Below are 25,822 nucleotides of genomic sequence, written 5' to 3'. Positions count from 1 at the left end.
TTAATTTATTTTGTAACTAAAATGACAAAAACCACAATATACAGATGCTTATGTGTGGTTTTTGTCATTTTAGTTACAAAATAAATAAATTAATTCAATGGAATACACTGTCTGCAAGTCGATGGATACCGCATATTCTCCTCCATTTTCTTATTGCTATATAAATTTAGAGTAAAATAACCCCCCTTTTACTCGCACCCACTTATTACACTTGGTATAACACTAGTGTAACAATAATTGGGTACCCTTCCAGCAGTATATTGGATAGATACTATCCCTTAGTGGGTTGAATCCTCAACCCCTAACTCTCTTGCATTATATATATATATATATATATATATATATATATATATATATATACACACACGTGCGTATATAATTAGATATAAATATAGGCATATCTTTTTGTTTCCCACACACATACTCTCACACTTAACAACCAGTGTTGGTTTGATTACATCCCCATATCCTAGCAGTTTGGCAAAAGAGACCGATACCTTATATACCTGACTTAAAATATGTACTTCAAAGCATTGCTCCAGCATGGCTGCAATCCAATGACTGATAGAAGTAAAAGCATAAAATAGAGCGCAAGCTATTGTTTGTTTAGCTGAAATATCTACTGATTGAACTTGGACAGGAGGTACTGAGAGGAAAAAATGCAATAATTCTAAAGGATGAGAGCAAATGAGAATAAACCAAGTGGTGAATAGCGAAAATCGGTTTTGCTATTGTTGAATTTTAGCAATTTTGTGCCACCGTAGTCCTAAAATAGTCTCCCATCGTTATCTGCCAGCGATATATTTATATCCCGTCTATTATAGTCTGTTCCACCACCAATCACGAAAACATTCAGTAAATTTAACCAATCAAAATCTCAACATCTTAACTTAGCAAGGGTTGACATTCCTATAATCAATTTATTATATAGTATCTACAAAGGTAAGATTCATACTTTTATTTTATTTTTCCAAAATAAAAACCGATAACAGCCCCATTACATTGTATAAGTCACCAGAGTAATTCGGTCTGGAAGTAATAATGTCGAAAACAAGAGAGCGAGAGAGAGAATGACGACGGAAAAGCGACAATATGGAATAAAAGATTTAGTTTGTATTCCGTGTTGCCGTTTGTTTTCTTTGTTTTCATTGGTGGGGTCGGTCAGTTGAGTTTGATTGGGTGCAGGTTTTTCTGACCAATTTATTGGTCCAAAGTTTACGATTTGCTCAGTTGCTAATGTTTGGCATGCTGTTTTAATGTAGTTACTGCTAATTATACTTTTATCTCATTAATGTTTCTCTTTCTCTTATCTTTATACATTCGATTCATTTAGTTTGTCGCCATCAGGTTTATTTCCCTCTGTGTGTCTTGTCTTCGTTGGCCAACATCTTTGTGTTGTGTTGCTAATTCTTTTTTCTTGTCTCTCTCTCTCTCTGTTTATTTTTATTAATCAATTTAATTAACTTCTTTTTAACGTGTGTATTTTGTTACGTACTGTATTATTTTGCATTATGTTGGTGATTAATTTTACTCGTTTGTATCCCTTTCATGTTTTTATAATTCGTGTAACTGAATTTTTTTTTGTGTCGTGTGGTATGTGTTCTTATTTAACCGGGATCGATCCTCTCTGTAGTCAAACACATTCCAGCCACGACCATCCTGTTTTTTTTAAGTGTATGTTAAGACTACGTTATCTAATGTGCCCTAGCCTTTTAAAGATCGTTACGTATAATTTCAGGTGGATTTGACAATTATTTCTAGCTGATGTGTTTGTGCTATTCTCTCAGGTCTTCCTGTATATATTTTCACACGTTCAGTTCGTTCAAGTTTTTGTGAAATTGTATCGTTTGGTCGTTTTGTGCGTTGCTAATTATTTTATATACATCTTGTGTGTGTGTATATATATATATATAATGTGTGTGTATAACGTTCATTTCGTTTAGTCGTCAAAATTTTATGTGACGTGTAGTGTTTACTGTGTTTGCAATTATCTGTTGGACCATCTCTCTATATTTTTTTTCCATTTGGCATTAAGGTTTTTTTTTATTTAGTCGCAATTCTTTCTGTATCTTTATACACTTTATAGACAAGTTTTCTGAGGAAGTAGTATGGTGCTTGCTGCCTTAATAATTATTTTCTCTCGTGTCTCCTTTGTGTATTTTCATGCACTCATTTAATCAAGTGCTTTGTACGTTGTGTTGATGTTTAGACCTAGATTGAAGGCATATCGTGACTACCCTGTTTTTAAAAAATTGGCTATGGCAATTTCTAACAGGTCGGCCTACGGTTTGTTGTTGTGTGATGCCTTTTCTAGTTTTTTTTTTTTTCCGAAGCATCCTTAGATAACAAGGGCTTGTGAAAAAAAAAAACAACCACTGAACAATAGCATACAATTAACTCATCTAGTTTTACTTGTACACTCACTCAAAGTATGATCACTTCTGGACGAAGCCTTTTCATTATCGATAACCAGTCTATAACATTAAGCAAGTAAACAATTGCTCGTTAACTGTTCTAAGCAGTTTGGACACCGTGGGTGATATCCATGTTTAACTGTAGGTGTATTCATGATATTATCTCAATCTCTCCTGGAGGCTCTTAGGTCATGCAGCATTTGAACTCAGAAGACAAAAAGCCAGAATAAATATTGGAAGGCAATCTTAAGATTCTGTCCATTGTTGTAGGGACTTTAGTTTATTGACCCCTGAAGGATGAAAAGCAAAGTTGAATTCAGGATTTGAACTCAGAATGCAGTAAGCTGGAATAAATATTGCAAAATATTTCATCTGACACTTTAATGCTACTAACAATTAGCAGTCACCCAAAAAGTTTGCAATCATCTAATTTTGATAACAATGGCTGGTGGACAACGTCATTCATGAATTTTTACAAGGTGGGGTTGATCTCATTGTATGACATCTTGAGCTGTCTTTTATCATGGCATCGGATCAACCCAAGCCTTGTGAGTGAAATTGGGTCAATGGAAACTGTTTGGAAGCTTGTCAGATGGATTGTAGCTGTAATTCAAAGGCCCAGCTTTGTTGCACTCTCATGCTAATTCTACTTGAGAATTTTGTTAAGGGTATACATATGTCTGTGGAATACTCAACCACTTTACATGATAATTCAGTGAGTTCAGTTTATCGAACAAAACTCGGTTTGTGATGACCCATTCAACTCATGCCAATATGGAAAGCAGATATTAAATGATATGCTGATATATGTGTGTGTGTGTATACAAATAATCATGTCTTCTCTTAGACGACGGGTGAATGTTCTATTTCTTGCTGAACATCCTGCACAAATGATTTGTTTATAGTGATCAAATGTTTGTGCTGTACCATAGCTTATCTCCTTCAAACTGGCTTTGCCTATAGTCCAACCCCATACCAGCATGGAAAACTTTATGGTACAAGTCAAATGTTGAAGTGACAGCTGAGCAACGAAATGAAGTGTTTTGCACCAGAATACAATGCAGTGTGTAGTCTGGGAGTTTGGGAATCAAAACCACAACATGCAATCTGAGTGCAACACCCTAACTACAAGGCCATGCACCCTCATACTGTGTTCCCTCCACACCCTGTCTCACTCTATCATTGCTATCTGCTAGCCCCCGACCTATGTGTCCCACCCACACATAACAAAACTTTTCACACACCCTACCCCAACAAACCAATCTACATATTTTCCTCACCTCTCCTCCTTCATACACTATGCCTAGCTCTCACTCCCCAACCCTGCCCTCATGGCCCTGTTTTTCTGTATCATTGCTATCCAGTAGTCCCCCCCCCCCACCCGACTATACATACCCAGGTTTTCACCACTCACCCCCCTGCTTGGCACTCTTTAATCCTACTTCTTTTGCAATATCCTGCCACTTATATTATAACCTTTGAACCTCAAGGGTATGCCCTGGCACTTGCCACCATCTATATCCTTCTCTTCCTTTACTCAACCATCCCATTTATATTCTGATCCCCATCCCTTGTGAGTATGCCTAACATTTTGTCACCATCTCTACCCTGCTGTCTCCCACTTTCTCTCTCCTGCACTTCCCCCAGGTTTGGTAACTATCTATTTCCTTTGCAGCAGTGCACCTGTTTCTGTCTTCATTCCTGATCTCTCTCTCTCTCTCTCTCTCTCCCCCTCTGGCCGGGTAGCCTTGTACCTCCTCTACAAGACACCTGTATCTCTTTCTGTGCCTTGCTATAACTTTTCATCATCTGATACATGATCACCTCCTCCAATGCCCCATCCCCTCTCAAAAGAGTTTTTTTTTTGTCTTGCAAGTACTTGGTGACCATGTCAGTGCAGTTGCCACTTAAAAGCACCCAGTCCAGATGTAATGTGGTTGGTGTTTAGAAGGGCATTCAGCTGTAATACCTTGCCAAAACTGACCTCACCTGTGCTTGTGTCACATAAAAAGCACTAAGTCCATTCTGCTGAGTGGTTGGTGTTAGGAAGAGCATCCAGCTGTAAAAATCCTGCTAAAACAGTTACAGAAGTCTGGTGCAGGCTTCTGCCTGGCCAGCTCTTATCAAACTGTCCCACCCATGCCAGCATGGAAGGTGGATGTTAAGCGATGATTAAAGAGTGCAAGATTAAAGAGCGCAGGATTAAAGAACACAGGATTAAAGAAGCAGGATTAAAGGGTGAGAAGCAGGGGGTGAGTGGTGAAAACCTGGGTATATATAGTCGGGGGAACTACTGGATAGCAATGATACAGAAAAACAGGGCCATGAGGGCAGGGTTGGGGAGTGAGAGCTAGGCATAGTATATGAAGGAGGAGAGGTGAGGAAGATGATGATGATATGTGTGTGTGTGTGTATAAACAAGAAAACTTTCTCTTTCTCCATCCCTTTGAGTTCAAATGCTACTGAGGTCATCTTTATCTTTTATTCTTTTGGTGTCAATAAAAACGAAAGTACTAGTTCTGGGCAGTGGATTGGTGAGTTGTAAGAACATTAAACTGGATGCCTTTTGGTATTTCTTCTGATTCATTGAATTTTGTGTTTGAATCCTGCTATGGTCTACTCTCTCAGTAGACTGAATACATTTCCCAGTTTACACCACCACCTGACACTTTGCAACCAATCAGGTTTATGTCTGGTTTGAGGATACCCTCTTCCCTCACATGAGTCTCAAAGGTCTTATAAAGAGTAATGAGCACTGCCTTTCCTATTGAATAAAAGATAAAAAAATATGGAGACAAGTGCAGTCATGGCTGCACTTGTGTGGCGAAGATGCTTGCTTCTTAACCATTTTGTTCTGGATTCAATGTTAATGCATGGCACCTTGAACAAGTCTTCAGCTATAGCCCTGGCCTACCAAAGCCTTGTGAGTGGATTTGGTAAGCAGAAGCTGAAAGAAGCCCATTGTATATGTGTATGTAAGTTGGTGTCTCCTAGTCTTGACATTGTGTAATTGTTGCAAATGAGTGTCACTATTATAAGCAGTGTCCATTTCCAATCTTCCATGAAAATATCCAGCCATGGAAAAATATCTTATCCGGAAACGGGTGAAGTTTGGCAACAAGAATGACATCTGGCTGTAGAAAATTTACTTCAACAAATTCTTTCCAACCTGTGTGAGCATGGAAAAAAGGATGTGTAAACAGTGATGATGATGATGATCATCATCATCATTTAATGTCCACTTTCCATGCTGGTGTGGGTTGGACAGTTTGACTGAAGACTGACAAGCCAGGAGGCTGCACCAGGCTCTGTTCTGGCAGGGTTTCTACAGCTGGATGCTCTTCCTAATGCTAACCACTCCAAGAGTGTAGGGCGTGCTTTTTATGTGCCACCAGCACAGATGCTGGTCAGGCAGCACTAGTATTGGCCATGACAATGATTTCACTTGACTCAACAAGTTTTCTCAAGCACAGTATATTGCCCAACAATTGAAGGGTACTTTTAAACAGGCTGGTTATGCAACACTGGCACTGGCCATGACTAAGATCTCACTTGGCTTGCCGGGTCTTCTCAAGCACAACATATCTCCAAAGGTCTCAGTCGTTTGTCATTGCCTCTGTGAGGTTCAACATTCGAAGTTTGTGTTTCACCACCTCATCCCAGGTCTTCCTGAGTCTACCTCTTCCACAAGTTCCCTTTATTGCTAGAGTGTGGCATTTTTTCACACAGCTGTCCTCATCCATATGCAATACATGACCATACCAGTGCAGTCATCTCTCTTGCACACCACATTTGTTGCTTCTTATGTCCAACTTTTCTCTCGGGGCACTTATTCTGTAGAGCATACTAGCTTCATTTCTTTCAAGCCTACGCATGTCTTCAGCAGACACAGCTCATGTTTCACTGCTGTGGCATCATACAGGCTGCCTTGCACTCTGAGCAAGAGGCCCTTTGTCACCAGCAGAGGTAAGAGCTCTCTAAACTTTGCTTATTCTAGCAGCTACACTCTCAGAGCATCCACCCCACCCCCACTATTGACTTGGTCACCTAGGTAACAGAAGCTATCAACTACTTTTAGTTTTTCCCCCGGCATGTGATGAAATCTGTTTTCTGTACATCTTTGGTGTTTATTGCCCCTGTGCATCTTCCACACACAAAAACTATCTTCCCATTTAACCTTCCTTTGATATTTTTTCTACTCTAGGAACAAGGCTTGAAATTTTGGGGGAAGGGGCCAGTCGATTAGATTGACCCCAGTACGCAACTGGTATTCAATTTATTGACACCAGTATGCAACTGGTACTTAATTTATCAATCCCCAGCACACAACTGGTACTTAATTTATTGACCCCAAAAGGATGAAAGACAAAGTTGACCTTGGTGGAATTTGAACTCAGAACGTAAGGACAGGCAAAATACCGCTAAGCATTTTACGCGGCATGCTGTTTCTGCCAGCTCACCACCTTTAACCATCCTTCCTTTGTATTGCTGCACCTCTTATATTGTCCATAGCTTACACTGGGTACATCTTATGGAGCTTTTACCTACACCTTTTCTACAGATCGAGCAGGCTACCTACCTGAAGGGATTTGTGATTTGTCTGCCTTCCTACTTACTAAGAGTTTGGTTTTTGCTAGGTTAACTCTAAGGCCCTTCGATTCTAGACCTTGCTTCCACACCTGAAACTTCTTAGTTCAAGTAGTCACTCAGTTATTAGAGCAAGTCATCAGCATAATCAGCATAGAGGAACTCCCAGGAGCAGCCTGTCTTGAATTCCTCTGTTATTGCCTGGAGGACTATGATGAATAAAAGGGGACTGAGGGCTGATCCTTGGTGAACCCCTACTTCTACTGAATTCTGCACTATACTTATTGCCAACCCTCACCTTACTGACAGCATCCCTGTACATGGCTTGTACAGCTCTCACCAACCACTCATCTATTCTTAGTTTCCACATTGACCACCAGATTAGGGATTGGGGGATCCTGTCAAATGCTTTCTCCATGTCAACGAAAGCCAAGTACAGAGGTTTAACTTTGGCTAGGAATTTCTCCTGCAGCTGTCTTACCAGAAATATAGCATCAGTGGTACTTCTCTCTGACACAAACCCAAACTGCATCTCATCTAAATTAACTCTCTCCCTAATTAGCTGGGCTATGACTCTCCCTGTGACTTTCATCACCTGGTCCAACAATTTGATACCTCTGTAATTATTCCTATCTAATGCATCACCTTTACCTTTGTAGCAGTTGACTATGGTGCTGCTACACCAGTCAATGGGTATGACTCCTTCATGTATCACCTAGTTGACTATATGGGTGACTAAACTATAGCATACACTGCTGGATATTTTAAGCATCTCTACAGTGATTCCTGATAGGCCAGGGGCTTTCCCTGTCTTCATACCCTTAATTGCTTTATCTACCAAGGTACTGTCAATTCAGATAGCTGGTCCCTCTGTTGGGACAACATTCAGCAGACTCTCTTTCTCCCATTCATTCTCTTCATTTAGCAACCTTTCATAATAGCATCTACAAGTCTCTCTCCTTGCAGCATCATTAAATGCAAGTGAGCCATCATCTATGCGGACACATTTCTCTCCTGGCTGAGTAAACCTGTTTCCTAGCTTCCCTTCTGGCAATGATATCATTCCTTGCTACCACCGCACTTAGTCTTTCCATGCCTGTTTCTTTTCCTTAATGGCACTGTCAACTACATTGTTTCACCACCACATTACCTTAGGTCAAGAGGGGACTTTGCACTAGCCACAGATCTGGTCAGTGGACCTCAACAGGTTGTCCTGTAGGAACCTCCAGTTGTCCTCCACATTATGTGATGCTATATATCCTCTTTTTCGTCAAAAGCTTCAAGTAATGTCTCTGACCCTTCTTTTCCATGCTGGTCATCTAGGCAGCCATTTAGCCCTGCTCCTGAAGTCACTAACTACTAACCTATGTTGTGGGGTGCATTCTTCACCTGGGAAAGTTTTGGCATTTATAAGTAGCCATCTTACCCGTTTCCTGGCAAGAATGTAGTCAATCTGACTAGTGTGCTCAACAGACTGGTAGGTGAACAGGTGACTAGCAGGTTTCCTGAAGTTAATATTACAGATCATAAGATCATTTGCATCACAGAACTCCAGCAGCCAGGTTCCCTCCTCATTGCAGGAACCAAATCCGTATCCACCGTGTACACCATGGAAGCTCCTTGGATGCTGTCCAACATGCCTGTTGAAGTTGCCAGCCACAAAGAGAAGGTCCCTGTCATTCGTCGCTGAAGTAGTCTGCAAGAAGGTGTCATAAAAATCAGTCTTTCTATTCATCAGGTAGCCCTGGCTAAGGAGCATAAGCCAAGATAATGGTTGCTAATCCATGCTGCAGCACTAGTCTAAGCTTAAGTATTAAGTATTCTGACCACCTTGATTACCTTATCAACCCATTTCTCAGCAAGGGGTATACCCATGCCCCCAACCCCAACAGTGTTCCATCATCATCATCATCGTTTAACATCCGCCTTCCATGCTAGCATGGGTGGGACAGTTTCACAAGAGCCATCCAGGCAGAAGCCTGCACCAGACTTCTGTGACTGTTTTGGCAGGATTTTTACAGCTGGATGCCCTTCCTAACACCAACCACTCAACAAAATGGGCTTAGTGCTTTTTACATGGCACAAGCAAGTACTTGCAAGACAAAAAAAAAACTTTTAAGTGGGGAGGAGGCATTGGAGGAGGTGATCTTGTGTTGTATGATGAAAAGGTTATAGTAAGACAAATACAGGTGTCTTGCTGTAGAGGAAGTACAAGGTTACCTGCAGAAACAGGTGTGCTACCACAAAGGAAATACATGGTTACCCAACCTGAGGGAAGTGCAGGAGGAGAGAGAGTGGGAGATAGCAGGATAGAAATGACGGCAAAATGCTGGGCATACTCACAAGAGACAGATCAGAATATAAATGGGGTGGTTGAGTAAAGGAAGAGAGAGATATTGATGGTGGCAAGTGCCAGGGCATACCTTGAGGTTTGAACGCCATAATATAAGTGGCAGGATATTGCAAAGGAAGTGAGGTTAAAAAGTGCAAGTGTGGCAAAAGACAGAGAAAAACAGTATACCCTGGTCAAATGCCATAATACAAGTAGCAGGATATTGCGAAAGAAGTGATTAAAGAGTGCAAGTGTGGCAAAAGACCTGAGTATATGTGGAGTTGGAAGGGACTACCAGATAACAATGATACAGAGGAACAGGACCGTGAAGACAGGATTGGGGAATGAGAGCTAGGCATAGCCTATGAAGGAGGAATACAATAAAGGGATGTGGAGATGTAGATTGGTTTCTTGGGGTAGGATGAAGGAAAAGTTTTGTTATGTGTAGATGGAACGTAGTCTTCTCTCTTGCATGCTACATTTGATTCCTCTTATGCCCAACTTTTCTCTAAATACATCTGCACTTTGCCATACATGTGCACTGATGTTGCACATCCAATGGAGCATACTACCTTCATTTTTTTCCAGTCTACATATGACTTCTGCATTCAGAGCCCATGTCTCACTACCATGGAGTATAGCCGTTCACACACAAGCATCATATAGTCTAACTTTCACTCCTTTTATTGCCAGCAGAGGTAATAGCTCTCTGAACTTCCTCCACCCAATTATTCTAGAAACAATACTTTCAGAGCATTTTCCACCATTGCTAATTTGGTCACCTAGGTAACAGAAACTATTTACAACCTCAAGAAAGCCTCCTCGCATTTGAGAAAATCTTATTCCCATGTGCTCTTAGTGCTTATTGTTCCTGCACATCTGCCATATAAAAAAAAACTACTTTATTTATTAATCTACCTGGGATTCCACTGCACCTCTTACGTGTTCATAGTTTACACTGGGTGCAGCATTCTTTGTTTGTGAGGAACCTCATAGAACTTCCTCTCCACCTTGGATGCAGCACAACACGTCTCCCTTCAAGCATCTCAACAATCTCACCAGACCTACCTTTCAATGTGCCAACTCTGAGGGTGTGGAAGGTGTGGGCCAGCAAGACCCTGGGAGGGTGACAGCAGCATTATGCATCAGAAAAGAAGGCTCACATTTGGCAGATCTCGTAAACATACAATCGCCTTCAACCTGCATACACTACACCATCATTTTATTTGCTACATAATCACTACATTCAACAGGAGATAGACACTAGGTAGGGATGGAGGGGGAAGCATTCCGTATAGTAAACCGTTAGCAGTTCTCAGGGGAAAGACTTCCGGTATAGGTGGTGGGAGGGCAAACAGCAGAGCACTGAGGCTGCCCTCTTCTGATTATATTAATGAATAAGGTTAATATTTATAATGAATTTGCCATTTTCGATGGGTTATGCAGCACACACAGAATATAGTCTCCTGGAGTATTGTCTATGGAAATATAGAAGTATCTTTGTATATACCACATCAATTTTACATTGTTGTAGGATTGGGTTTAATTGTTTCAAGGTATGCAAGTTGTGTTATTTAGTAGAGTGGTGTTTCTATAGAGTCAGTCTGTGGTGTGTGATCGGTGTTATATATTTCAGGTGTAGCAGATGGTGATTGTGTGGAGTCTGAATATGTCAATTGCATTATATTAATGGGTAGCAGCTGTGTAAAATGTGTGAATTGTTGTAGTGTCAGATATTGGTCATGTAGGAGTATATGTTGTGATATTTTATTGTATTGTGATTGTTTGGAGCATGCTTTGCTTACAGAGAGTGTACTGTTTGAGGTAGGATGTTAATAGAAAGTGTCTTGCTTAAGAAGAGGGTTGTGGCTAGTAGAGCCAGACATGATGTGGTCAATTGTCTTAACTGTCTAATATTTTTTTATTATGAATGACACAGATTTTGTATGTTTATTTATTTATTTATTATTTTTATTATTATTATTATTATTATTATTATTATTCAGGTAAATCATGTCAGGAAATGATCCTGTCTACCAACCTACGGGAAGTGCAACTTCAGGAATTTCAAATGAAGCCACAACAATGTTACAGACATTTTGGCCCCATAGTTTAGAAGGAATCAAAAAGATGACACAGGTGATGGGCATGTGTTTTTTGACATTGTTGTAGTTTTTCTTTTTTTTTCTTTTTTTTAAAACTTATATTTGTGATAATATACTTGTGTATCTGATACATTGTGATAAATACTGATTAATTAGTGAATATTGATAACTTTTATGGTTATTAATCCTCCGTCATGGTCGGATAATATCCTTGGTCTCAGTTGGTCATGCTTGGGACTCCAGCCAGAATGATGTTGCTTCTGGTAGGACCCTACGGAGGAAGTGCTGAGGATTCTACCTCCATGACCCCTCTTAGGAATAGTAGGTAGGAAAGATGGATGGAATTGTCTGTCATTCTTAAACAGTATTTTGCTATGATAAATTGTGTGTGCATGAACACATTTGTGTGTGTGTGTATGTGTGTGTGTGTGTGTGTGTTTTTATTAAATGTAAAGTTGAACTCAGAATCACATGGCTGCCAAGTGAACTTCTTAACTACATAGCCATTCTCTGCCTATGTTTACATACATAGAAATAAATTGTTGAAAGGAAGTGTTATTATATCAATTCAGTAGAAAGATAGGTTGAATCTTTAGGGCATTGGACAAAATGCTTTGTGTATGTGTTCTGATTATTTTTGTTCTTAGACCAGAACCTTCCAAGGTCAATTTAGGACTTTCATCTCTCTGGTGGAGATAAAAAAAGTACCAGTCTCTTACTTGGGTCATTGGTATTGACAACCCACCTCCCTCAAAACTCTGGTCTTATGCCTAAATGAGAAACCATTATAAGGCTGAAGGCAGCATGCTGGCTGAATAAGTCCCAGGGGTCATGTAATTGAATACTCTTCCACCAAAACTACTGGCCTAGTGCCTATAGTAGAAAGAATATTTATTTTAATGCTGGTGGATTAGCAGAATCATAAGAGTGTTGGTAAAAATGCTTTGCAGTATCTGTTCCAACTCTTCACATTCTGAGTTCAGATCCTACTGAGGTCGGTGCCACTTTTCATCCCTCCGTGTTCAATAAAATAAAATACTAGTCGAATACTGGGGTCAATGATATCAAGTAGACCCCCTCCTTCAAAACTTTTGATCTCATGCGTGAATATCACACTTCTTTTTAATGACATCCTATTACAGTTGGGTAAAATTTTGTGTACATGTGCATCATCATCAACTTTCAACCTTTTTGATACCAATCTGCCTGAGACTACCTCTGGTTCTGTTTTAAAGTGTATGTTAATTTATATTCCGAACAATAGTTTAATAGCAACAAAGTTATTTTGATAAATTCTTCATTATTGTCAAAATCAACTGACACAAAAGTGTATTTTAATGGAAATATGATAACAAAGGGGTTATATGGTCTTCTGTACTGTGTATTACCTTTGCCAGGATGTTATCTCTAGCCTCTGCACATCTACACTCAGTACCATGCAGCACCAAACCAAATATACAAGTATATATGTTATTGTTTGACTTTCCAGAAATAACAATTAAGTCTCCCTCAAATCATACTCCATTGTCTTATCCCTGTGAAACCACAAGTATGCTTTAACCCTTTCGTTACCATAATTACTTTGAGATGCTCTATATTTCTTTCAGTTATTTTAAATATAGCAAAATATTTAGTAAAATAACTTAGTTATCATTAAGCTAGTGTTAAGAACATAAATTGTGACTAAGGTTTGGTGGGAGATTTTAATTCAAAACTTACGAAAACAAAACATTTGTACTACAGAGCCAGAGCCGGTTTCAGCCGGGTTGGTAACGAAAAGGTTAATGGTTATAAATTCATTTGACTATACTCACTGGAATAGACAACACATGGGTTTATGTTTCTGGCTCACTAATTACCAAAAGCATCATTGTTTTCAGCTGTAAATACAAAACAATGTGGTCACTCACTTTTGCATCTTCCAAGGATGTAGTCAAATGAAATTGGGCCTGTTAAAATATATTCTTGGGTTCCAAGGGTTAAAGAAGGAAACCACATATTAATGCATACACTAGTGAAAAAAAGATAGGATGAGCACTGCTAGAACATCTTTAATTATAGGTTTATTTAATTACTGTTGGTCAAGAGCTTAACAGCAACAACAACATATTTGAGTGGGAGACTTAGTGTGCTTAAGATTCGAGGCAAATTTTGCTGCTATTTCAGATACAGCAGTTGTAGTGGTGATGGTAGTGATAGTGTTCTTGTGTAGTCTAAGGCCTACTATGGAAGCACAACAAGGGATTTTCAGTTATTGTCTGGCCAAACATGTGTGTTGAGTCTCTGGGATTTAGCTGTAGGTGAATAAGACAACCTGCATGAGAGAGTTAAGGGAAAACTTTAAGGGATTAAACAATTCTAGATTTTAGTTTGTTTGAATGCTAGTGTTTAAATTCATTTTTTTATGGAGTGAAGCATTTTCTTTTAACCCCTATCTTTCTTTCTAATGATTTTGTTTTTCTTTCCTAGAATGAATTCAAGAGTCAAGAACTTCCTCTGGCAAGGATAAAGAAAATCATGAAACTTGATGAAGATGTTAAAGTTAGTTCAACATAATCATAATCTTTTTTATTGTCAGTCATAGTCACAGTTATTGTTTTCCAAGAAAAAATTATTATTATTTCGCTGTGTATGAAAAACTTTGTAGAGTATTATTAGACACATTTTCTAGTGGTATGAGTTCAAATCTGGATGAGTGATATTTGTATTTTATCATTTTGTGGTTGATAAACTAAAAGTATCAATGTTGTATGAACATTAGATAGCCAGTGGTATGTGTGCTTGCTTCATGTTTTTCTAACCTTTACACATCTACAGCCAGTATTCGTGATTTGCTACCATAAAATATTGCACTTCACTTGGACTGAGAATTCCTTTGTTGCAGAAGTAATAGCTCCCTGGACATTTTGACTCAGTTCTTTTTCTGTTTCTATGCTTTCAGAACACCCTATTCAACTGCTAATAATGTTATCTAGATGACAGAAGCTATCAGTTATTTTTAGGAAAACTCTTCATGCATTCAAATTATTATTTTTTGTTTTCTTCCTGATAATTATTCTTGAGTATCCGTGGTATATAAAGTTTTCTGTGTCAGCTTGCCCGTGATTCCACTACAAATCTTGTGAACTAATGGTTTCCATTGTGTACACTGTATCAAATTCCTATTTCCTTAATGTCAATAACTGTACTTGGATCAGCATCTCACTAACAAGAGAAAGAGAGAGAGAGAAAAAGAGTAACAATTTGTAGTATTTAAGGCTTTAAATGCAAAAATAAAATTGATTTTTACTTTCTTCCAAAATGTGTGGCCTTGTGGATAGAAATCATTATTGATATTATATTAATAAAGGTAATAGGTTGCAAATAAAATATTTTGTGACATTCATTTACATCTCTTTATGTTCTAAGTTCAAATCCTGCTAAAGTCAGCTTTACCTGTTGTCTTTTTGGAGTTCAGTAAAATAAATTTGACATCAATTAATGGTTTTTATTAAGTCAACTTTGCGCATATAGCTAAATCTTAGGTCATGTACCTTATTAAGAAATCTTTATTAGCTAAAAATTGGTGTCAATACTAAAGAAATGTAGAAACATATTTATCACTGCATTTGTTGGTTTTTTTGGGTTTTTTTTTCATTTATGTTTCCATTGCTTATTTGTGCTGCTGGCTTTATTCTCAGATGATCAGTGCTGAAGCACCCGTCCTCTTTGCTAAGGCTGCAGAAATATTCATTAGTGAACTTTCTTTGAGAGCATGGATACACACAGAAGATAACAAACGGAGAACATTACAAGTAAGTTACAAGCACACACACGTATTTACAATAGAGTATGTGCATTTGTGTGTGTGTGTGTATATATACATCTATATGCATATGTACATGTGTGTGTATGCATATATATAATAATGATAATAATAATAATAATAGTAATAATAACAATAATATTAGGGATAAAAATCCAAATTTTCAGGTAAAAACTCAATTAAATTCAATTTATCAAAAATTAAAATTAAATTAAGTTTCACAGTATATAATGGATTTTCATGGATGAGTTCATGAATTTTAGTTCTTTTCTCTAAATTATATATATATATATATATATTAATAAAATACAGGGTAGTAAAAGAATTTTAGAAATTTTATTTACCACCAGTGGCCTAGCAAGGGTAAAAAACAGTCAATAGACTATGTGTTATTCATTTAAAATACAGAGATGCCTGTAATAGGACATCTAACCCGCTAGAAATAGCAGCAAGACTACATACCACAAAAAGTAGGGATAATTTCGAAAGGGGATGAAAAATAAATATTTTTTTTCTTTTACTTGTTTCAGTCTTTTTGACTGTGGCCATGCTGGAGCACCGCCTTTAGTCGAGCAAATCGACCCCAGAACTTATTCTTTGGATGCCTAGTACTTATTCTATCGGTCTCTTTTGTTGAACCGCTAAGTTACGGGGACATAAACACACCAGCATCGGTTGTCAAGCGATGTTGGCGGGACAAACACAGACATACAAACGCATACACACATACATATATATATATATATATATATACATATATACGACGGGCTTCTTTCAGTTTCCGTCTACCAAATCCACTCACAAGGCTTTGGTCGGCCTGAAGCTATAGTAGAAGACACTTGACCAAGATGCCACGCAGTGGGACTGAACCCGGGACCATGTGGTTGGTAAGCAAGCTACTTACCACACAGCCACTCCTGCGACTATAGGCAGAAAAGTATAAGCTTCACAGATACTTCCTAATTTAATTACTTTCAACTGTTATTTCATTAAGTCCATAATTGCATGATTATAATTATGGAATTAATGATGTTTATTCCTAATGAAACAACTGTTGAAAATAATTAAATTAGGAACTACCAGCTCTTGTTTAGCTCACCAGCAATGTCATGCAAAATGCAAGCACATTTCCTTTATAATGGTGGAGACAGGCTGGAGATCTCCATACAGCTGTTTCTTGGTAGGACAATTATTATTGCCAGTATTCTATGGCTATTCCTGTCACTAATCCTTGTCTTTTAAGTAAGATATTTTTATTCCACTAGTCTTTACATAGCAAAACCGCCAAGCTGCAAGTCATATTGCTTAACCCTTATGATGGTAATCCACCCAAGACCATCCCCAGTTGTATGATATAAGGTGCCTGTTTTAAAGTGATCTAAATTAAAGCCTTCCACCATAATTTCATGTTAATTTATGCTTCAACCACCGGCTTAATAAGGAAAAAAGTAATTAATTAAATTCTTCATTATTTTCAAATAAACTGAAACAAGAGCAATGTTCTTGTCACCATACTTCCAACAGAAGTATGGTAATGAAAGGGTTAAATGAGATGTAAACAAATAGTTTACATTATTGCTCAAATAGTGTCAGTATGTAAACATATGACAACAAACACAGACATATACATACACATATATACATGTACACACTCATGCACACATCTCTAACATGTCATTGGCTGGCCCAAGGCTATAGTAGAATTCACTTGTCCAGGATGATGATGATGATCATCATCATCATTGTCGTTTAACGTCCACTTACCATGCTGGCATGGGTTGGACAGTTTGACTATGGGCTGGCAAGCCAGAAGGCTATACCAGGCTCCAATCTGATCTGGCAAAGTTTCTACAGCTGGATGCTCTTCCTAACGCCAACCACTCTAAGAGTGTAGTGGGTGCTTTTTATGTGCCACCAGCATGACAGCCAGTCAGGTGGTACTGGCATCGACCATGTTTGAATGGTGCTTTTTACATGCCAGCGGCACGGGAGCAAGTCAGGCGGCATTGGCAATGATCATGCTCGAATGGTGCTTTTGATGTGCCACTGGCACAAGTATCAATGACACTTGCCTCGACGGGTCTTCGAAATTGCAGTTTATTGCCCAATGATTGAAGTATACTCTTAAATGAACTGGTTATGCTGCACTGGCATAGGCCATGGTTATGGTCTCACTTGGCTTGCCGGGTCTTCTCAAGCACAGCATATCTCCAAAGAGCTCAGTCACTTGTGATTGCCTCGGTGAGGCCCAATGTTCAAAGGTTGTGCTTCACCACCTCATCCCATGTCTTCCTGGTCTACCTCTTCCACAGGTTCCCTCTACTGCTAGGGTGTGACACTTTTTCACACAGCTGTCCTCTTCCATTCGCAGCACATGACCGTATCAGCGCAGTGTCTCTCTTGCACACCACATCTGATGTTTCTTAAGTCCAACTTTTCACTCAGGGCACTTACACTCTGTCATGTATGCACACTGACATTACACATCCAGCAGAGCATACTCGCTTCATTCCTTGCGAGCTTACGCATGTCCTCAGTAGTCACAGCCCATGTTTCACTGCTGTGTAGCATGGCTGTTCGCACACATGCATCATACAGTCTACCTTTTACTCTGAGCGAGAGTCCCTTTGTCACCAGCAGAGGTAGGAGTTCACTGAACTTTGTCCAGGCTATTCTTATTCTAGCAGCTACACTTTCAGAGCATCCACCTCCACTACTGACTTGGTCACCTAGGTAATGAAAGCTATCAACTACTTGTAGTTTTTTCCCCTGCTCCTGAGCATTTGCCACATCCTTGAGGTTGTAGATAGTTTCCATTACCTGGGTGACCAAATTAGCAATGGTGGAGGATGCTCTGAAAGTATTGTTTCTAGAATAAGAATTGGGTGGAGGAAGTTCAGAGAGCTATTACCTATGTTGGCAACACAAGGACTCTCTCTCTCTCAGAGTGAAAGGCAGACTATATGATGCATTTGTGCAAAAGGTTATACTCCATGGTAGTGAGACATGGGCTCTGAATGGAGAAGACATGTGTAGATTGGAGAGAAATGAAGGTAGTATGCTCTGTTGGTGGTGCAACATCAGTGCACATGTATGGCAAAGTGCAAATGTATTTAGAGAAAAATTGGGCATAAGAGGTATCAAATGTAGGATGTAAGAGAGAAGAATACGTTGGTTTGGACATGTGATGCGTATGAATGAGGACAGCTGCATAAAGAAGTGCTGGTCACTGAAAGTGGATGGTACCTGTGAAAGAGGGAGACCCAGGAAGATGTGGGATGAAGTGATAAGGACTGATCTCAGGATGTTGGGCCTCATGGAGGAAATGACACTGGACCAAGATGTCTAGCAATATGAAGTTCTAGAGAAGACCTGCCTACATCAGCGAAACTGAGTTCTAGAAATGCTATGTGTCTCACCCACACTTAACAAGAAAACTTCTCACTCACTCTACTCCAACGAACCAATCTACATCTCCACATCTCTTCTCTCCCTCACATTTCCTCCTTCATACTCTATGCCTAGCTCTCACTCCCCAATCCTGTCCTCACAACCCTGTTCCTCTGTATCATTGCTATCCAGTAGCCCCACCAACTCTATATATACCTAGGTTTTCGCCACTCACTCCCCTTCCTCTGCACTCTTTAATCACACTTCCTTCACACTATCCTGGAACTTGCCACCATCTATATCTTTCTCTTCCTTTACTCAATCATCCCATTTATATTCTGATCTCCGCCCCTTGTGAGTATGCCCGGCATTTTGCTGCCATCTCTATCCAGCTGTCTCCCACTCTCTCTCCTTCTCCTGCACTTCCCTCGGGTTGGTAACCATGTATTTCCTTTGCGGTAGCGCACCTGTTTCTGTCTTCATTCCTGATTTATCTCTCTCTCTCCCCTCCTCCCTGGCCAGGTAACCTTGTACTTCCTCTACAGCAAGACACCAGTTTCTGTCCCACTATGACCTTTCATCATCCAACACAAGATCACCTCCTCCAATGCCCCCTCCCTGCTTGAAAGTTTTTTTTTTCTTTTGCCTTGCAAGTATTTGGTGACCCCCGTCAGTGCTGGTGCCATGTAAAAAGCACCCAGTCCACACTGTAAGGTGGTTGGTGTTTGGAATGGCATCCAGCTGGAAAAAACTTGCCAAAACTGACCTTGCCTGTGCTTGTGCCACATAAAAAGCACTAAATCCACTTTACTGAGTGGTTGGTGTTAAGAAGAGCATCCAGCAATAAAAATCCTGCCAAACAGACACAGAAGTCTGGTGCAGGCTTCTGTCTGCCCAGCTCATTTGAAACCATCCCACCCATGCTATCATGGTAGGCGGGCGTTAAACGATGATGATAATGATATATATATATATATATATATATATATATATATATATATTACAATTAAAAGGGTAAAGGTTTATCAATTTATTAATTTATTAATAAATCAACAATTAATAATTTTTACCAAGCCCTTCGGTATGTAAACACCATTATCTGTGGAGAACTTATTTAAAAGTTCTTATACATTTATAAACATAATTAAGGGATCAGCAAACATTTGCTTCACCACATACCGAAGTTCAGAAATAGCAGCTAAAAAAGCATGCACAGTTTTGTTAGCATAGTCAAATTTACTACTAGAATATCATACCGATGAAGGAAATTGAGTATTATCGCTCATAATCCAGAAACGCGTCTATGCTTAACTTCGAATGGTTAGTTTTCATTGTTTTTTCTTCTTGTTTTTGCCTTTGTGAGTTACAAGTAATGCTATCTGTTGGAGTCTCAGCTTTTTTAGCTGCTATTTCTGAACTTCGGTATGTGGTGAAGCAAATGTTTGCTGATCCCTTAATTATGTTTATAAATGTATAAGAACTTTTAAATAAGTTCTCCACCGATAATGGTGTTTACATACCGAAGGGCTTGGTAAAAATTATTAATTGTTGATTTATTAATAAATTAATAAATTGATAAACCTTTACCCTTTTAATTGTAATAATTATTCACTCCCTGATAGTAAACCGTATATATATATATATATATATATATATATATATATATATATATATATAAATAATATATGAGTATATGCATATATATGTACATGTATGTACATACCTTCATCTACATGTATATATAGATGCATATCTGGGTACATGACGTTGCAAAAAAACATGGACAAAATGATAAACAGGGTACAGAAAACACACAGGCCACATAGAGAACATTTCCTTCATCAGCTGCCACCATTATAACACTGGTGTTTCGAAGAGTTAGGGCATATGTATATATATATATCATAACACCCAATTTTCAGTGCATGCACAGATCAGACATAATTTGTTGAGGCAGATTTTCTACAGCCAGATGCTTTTCCTGTTGCCAACCCTCACCTGTTTCCAAGCAAGGTAATATTTTTCCCATGCTTAGACATGTACCTTTCAGAAGGCTGGAAATGAACACCACCACTCATATGACAGTGACACTTTATTTACATCTATCACATAATATCAAGGCATGGGCACATGCATGCACACACACACACACACATACACATGTACACATACACACACACATAGATATACAATGAGCTTTTAGTTTCCCTCTACGAGTTGACCTGGGGCTATAGCAGTAGACATTTACCCAACTTGCCACACAGTGGGACTGAACCCAAAACAACATGGTTGGGAAACAAGCTTTTTAACCACATAGCTATGCCCATATATGGATAGTATATTGACATAGTTTTTGATTTTCTTTTATCATCCACAGCGAAATGATATTGCAATGGCTATTACCAAATTTGACCAGTTTGATTTCCTGATTGACATTGTTCCCCGAGATGAACTGAAACCACCAAAACGGCAGGTAAGCATTTCCTCTACTGATTTCTTTCATTTGTCTCACTACTACTGCTACTGCTGCTGCTTTATGTAATTTCTTCTAGGTCTTACACATGCCATATCTAAATCATGTCTGGAATGCCTTTGAGGATAGGTCAGCTCAGTGAAGATTAAACCTGGGACTAAACAACAAGCAACATAAGAAGTCAACAAAGTAGCTTCTTTGTGGTCATTTGATTTGCTACATATGGAAATGAAATTTCTCTCAAGACATACATTACCAACTTAAGAAGGATACAATAGATAATGTAGTTGAGTGGTTAGCAGTAGGCAAGGGCATCATCATCGTCATCATCATCATCACCGTCATCTTCATACATCATACCGTTGGTGACTCCTCCTCCTCTTCCTCATCATTATTATCACCTTCATCATTGTTTAACACCTGTTTTCTATGCTAATGTGGGTTGGACAGGTTGACAGGATCTAACAAACCAAAGGGCTGCGGCGATCTCTACATTGTCTTGTTTGGCATAGTTTCTACAGCTAGGGGTGCCTTTAAAAATAGTTGTTCCAGCAAAAAAAAAAGAAAAGAAAAGAAAATGACCCATCCCAGCTATTCCATTGTGGTTGGAACATAGATGAAAAGTAATATCTAAAAAAGAAAGCAAATTCAGTTATATTTACAAAGTATGCCAGTCCAGTGCATTGCAGTGGGTTGGCAGAACTGTTAGAAGATCAAGCAAGATACCTTGAAGTATCTATCCTGGCTCTTTGTGTTCTGACAGCAATAACTATGATGACACTTTTGACTCAAGTCAAAGCATCAGTGGTGTATACAGAAGAAACTTAAATGCATGGGTAAATGCTAGTCTTCCTCAAAAAATCTTGCTTAGTCCTATATATGTATGCACGGATGCATGGTCACCATTGCCTATTGAAGGCCCTACTATAAAGTTAGTAACTGAAATAATTTAGTTTCATGAATAAATTTGAATTGAAGGCAGTTTACCAGGTTGAGCCAAAAGATTTTTGTACATACGAAAAGCATTTATTCATCAAAATGCATCCGATCATATTCTATTGTCCATTGCAATCATTGTGCAAGAAATTCAATTCCATGCTTATACCATTTGGTTGATTTTGAGGCAAAAACTCCCTGCATCTGTTTTCAAACTTATTCATATTGTTGAACCTCCATCTGCACAGGAAATGAGCCATGGCTTGAAAAGGGTAATAAGGTCTTGACTGTAGGCAGCACTTAAAACCCCTCAAGTTCCTGTTCACATTGGCAGTGTGTGCTGGGGCATTGTTATGCTATAGGAGTGTGTGTCTTTGATTGATCCATACCTGGTAGCAGGCTTTCAAAGTATCATACGCTCACTGCAGTTATTGAACATAATGGTTAGCATTCACAGCATGACCATCTGGGACAAATTCAAAGTGTAGCTCCCCATCAAAATTCCACCAAACACATGACCTGTTCAAACTGCCCTTGTTTGACAACAGGTTCTGAAGCCTGGCTGGAACAAAGCCACTGATTTCTCTTATTAGGGTTATGAAAGTAGATCCATTTTTCATGTCCAGTTACAATTTTATGCCAAAAATGGGCATCTTAAAGATTTGCCAGCAGTTGTTTGCAAATGTACAACATAGGCACAAGTTTGACTGTGTAGTAAGAAGCTTGCTTCCCAACCACATGGTTTCAGGTTCAGACCCACTGCATGGCACCTTCAGCAAGTATCTTCTACTATAGCCCATTGTGTATATATATGTGTGTATACCTATGTGTGTGTGTGTGTCTTTGTGTCTGTGTTTGTTTCCCCATCATCACTTGACGACCGGTGTCAGTGTGTTTACATCCCCATAACTTAGTGGTTCTACAAAAGAGACCGATAGAATAAGTACTAGGTTTAAAAAATTAAGTCCTGGGGTCGATTTGTTTGACCTAAACCCTTCAAGGTGGTGCTCCAGCATGGCCACAGTCAAAAGGGCTGAAACAAATAAAAGAATAAAAGAATTGTTGAGCCAGTCATTGGACAATTCACGAGGAGCTTCTTGACAGTGTCTGTTCACAAGTCTAAGCTTATGGAGGTGCCAATTGATAGTGTTTTGTGAAGGACCAAAATCTGCTGACAATGTACAAGTGTTTGTACTTGGCAGTTGTCCACTCATTTCAAGCAAGGCCTTATCTTCCACAACAGAATGTTTCCTTAACCTTGGTTTGTCTTCGAGGCTGGTGTCACCTTCCTTGAAACATCTGAACCAGTTTTGTGTCACATGTTCGTTGACAGTTCCTGGATCTTCCACATGATTAATTTCTTTTGCTACTGTCCTTAAACTTTGTCCTTTTTACAAGTAGCTCTAATTGCAATTTTTTCGCCACTCATTATCAAAGCTGTAAAGTAAAGAATAAACAATTCAGCAACAACTGGACAACAAATTGTATCAAATTAATGATATAACATGGAGATCTAAGTTGCCGTAAATTATTAGTGAAAATCTAAAAAAACTTTATTCAACCTAGTGATGTGTGGATGTGGAGGCGCAATGGCCCAGTGGTTAGGGCAGCAGACTCGCGGTTATAGGATCATGGTTTCGATTCCCAGACCGGGCGTTGTGAGTGTTTATTGAGCGAAAACACCTAAAGCTCCACGAGGCTCCGGCAGGGGATGGTGGCGAACCCTGCTGTACTCTTCCACCACAACTTTCTCTCACTCTTACTTCCTGTTTCTGTTGTGCCTGTAATTCAAAGGGTCAGCCTTGTCACACTGTGTCACGCTGAATATCCCCGAGAACTACGTTAAGGGTACACGTGTCTGTGGAGTGCTCAGCCACTTGCACGTTAATTTCACGAGCAGGCTGTTCCGTTGATCGGATCAACTGGAACCCTCGACGTCGTAAGCGACGGAGTGCCAACAACGATGTGTGGATGTAGACATAATTGCTATTTAGGAGAGAGTATGATATCTGAGTGTCAAATATGAGTATTACTTGCTCACTTGTATGTTTCTTTTAACAGGAAGATGAAGCAGCCAGGAGTACTTCGATGTTACCAGATCAAATTCAGTATTACTTCCAACTGGCCCAACAAAACCAGCAGCAGCAACAACAACAACAGCAGCAGCAGCAACAGCAGCAACAACAACCACAACAAACAACCCAACAACAGCAGCAATCTCCACAAGTGCAGCAGCAACAATCCCAGTCACAACAAGCACAGCAGCAACAACAGCAACAGCAACAACAGCAGCAGCAGCAGCAACAACAACAACAACAGCAGCAGCAGCAGCAGCAGCAGCAACAACAGCAGCAGCAAGTGCAGCAACAAACACAGCAGTTGCAACCACAACCTGCTACCACACCTGCTCCACAAGTGCAGGTAGCTCAAGCACAACAGGCTGCTCAACAGACTGCCCAAATACAACTTTCAGGAGATGGTTTCCCAGTTGTGCTGAGTCAAGGTAATTTAGCCACGTCTATTACAAGCATGTGGTCTTGGGATTAGGGTGCTGACCTCAGCTTCATAAGGTCATGGGTTCAATTTCGGGACTAAGCAGTGCAACGCGTCATTGAGCAAGGTGCTTAATTTCATATCACTGCAGTTTACTCAGCTGAAGTGAGTTTCCAGCCAACTACTGGTGCAGCCCCTTCTCTAAAAGCCCTTAACTAAAACAAGTAAAAGATAAAAGATTCCAGTGACAATGTTAAATATCTATCAAAAATAGAACTGGTATTTTCTGCAAACCATGTTGTCCTTAATGAACTTGACATATCTTGACTGAAAATAGTTTCGAATATGACATTTTTCAAAAAAGATAGATTGCTGTATAAAACTGCTTCCCACTGTTAGGACTAATGAAATTTTGAGTGGATATATCTGATTTCGATGTGAAAAAGGTTAATGCTTGCAACTGAATGGATTCTGTTACCCACACCCAAGGTAGCCGGTGGTAGTGTTAACAGTAACTTTTACATCTGAATGAATGCCTTCTATTACTGCTAACCACTCAACTGTGGAGTAGCAAATGGGATTTGGTTTAGTGCAGTGTTTCCCAACTTATTTTTCCCCAGGCTCCACTACAACTTTCCAGAAAAATGTATGCCCCACTGGTGGTTAGAAAAAAATCATCTTTATTTTAAATATTTTATCACAATTATTCAATACATTAATAATTTTACTCAGCTGAAGTGAGTTACCAGCCAACTATTGGTGCAGTCACCTCTCTCCATACTCTCTCACTTCAGATATCACATTGTAAATGTTCTCCTGGGTCAAAGGGAGGCAGGGCCAAGAGGGTGCTTGTATCTACTCACAATTATAAAAGCACCTGAAACAGTTAGTGAAAGGTTTATACTCACTACCAAGTCATACTTGCTTGTGAGTGACAGCTCTGCCTTTTTTACTACATATTACTTAATATATTATATAGTAAAGTGGGTGCTCATTGGGTCATGAGTCAAATAATTAGTTGGAAGCAAGCATCGCCATCATACAAGTGGTTCTATTGATTTACTATCTTCCAGTAATTCTTTTATTAAGTACTGAGTACACAAAAAAAGGGCATTATTGACTAAGAAAAAAGTGAATCACTTTAATGAGAACCTTGTGCCTGGTGACTATGCCACCACACTGGACCACAATTTTCCCAGGCTCCACGTTGAGAATCACTGGTTTGTTTGTTTGTTTCAGGGCCACAACTTAATAGTAATGAGATTTGAACCAGTGATGCTTTGTCTA

The 25,822-nt window shown here is 39.2% G+C and overlaps 1 protein-coding gene across 2 annotated transcripts in view; it reads left to right on the top strand.

Moving 5' to 3' along the window:
* Window positions 1–781: 781 nt before the first annotated feature.
* Window positions 782–25,822, top strand: part of LOC106872398 (uncharacterized) — a 33,588-nt gene continuing 8,547 nt past the window's right edge. Inside the window, exons 1-6 of one of the 2 annotated variants that reach the window (XM_089356755.1) lie at window positions 782–942; window positions 11,340–11,472; window positions 13,908–13,979; window positions 15,119–15,232; window positions 21,011–21,106; window positions 24,104–24,545. In XM_089356755.1, the coding sequence (XP_089212881.1) occupies window positions 11,347–11,472; window positions 13,908–13,979; window positions 15,119–15,232; window positions 21,011–21,106; window positions 24,104–24,545 (850 nt within the window). In that variant the 5' untranslated portion in view covers window positions 782–942; window positions 11,340–11,346. Of the gene's footprint in view, window positions 943–1,182; window positions 1,259–11,339; window positions 11,473–13,907; window positions 13,980–15,118; window positions 15,233–21,010; window positions 21,107–24,103; window positions 24,546–25,822 lie in introns of those variants that run through there. The other variant, XM_089356756.1, reaches the window with a different exon arrangement.

This window comes from Octopus bimaculoides, chromosome 8, assembly GCF_046866305.1.
Source record: "Octopus bimaculoides isolate indiv1 chromosome 8, ASM4686630v1, whole genome shotgun sequence".
Taxonomy (NCBI): Eukaryota; Metazoa; Mollusca; class Cephalopoda; order Octopoda; family Octopodidae; genus Octopus; species Octopus bimaculoides.
The sequence above is the reverse complement of the archived record's forward strand: the minus strand, read 5'-3'. Positions and strand labels throughout refer to the sequence as shown.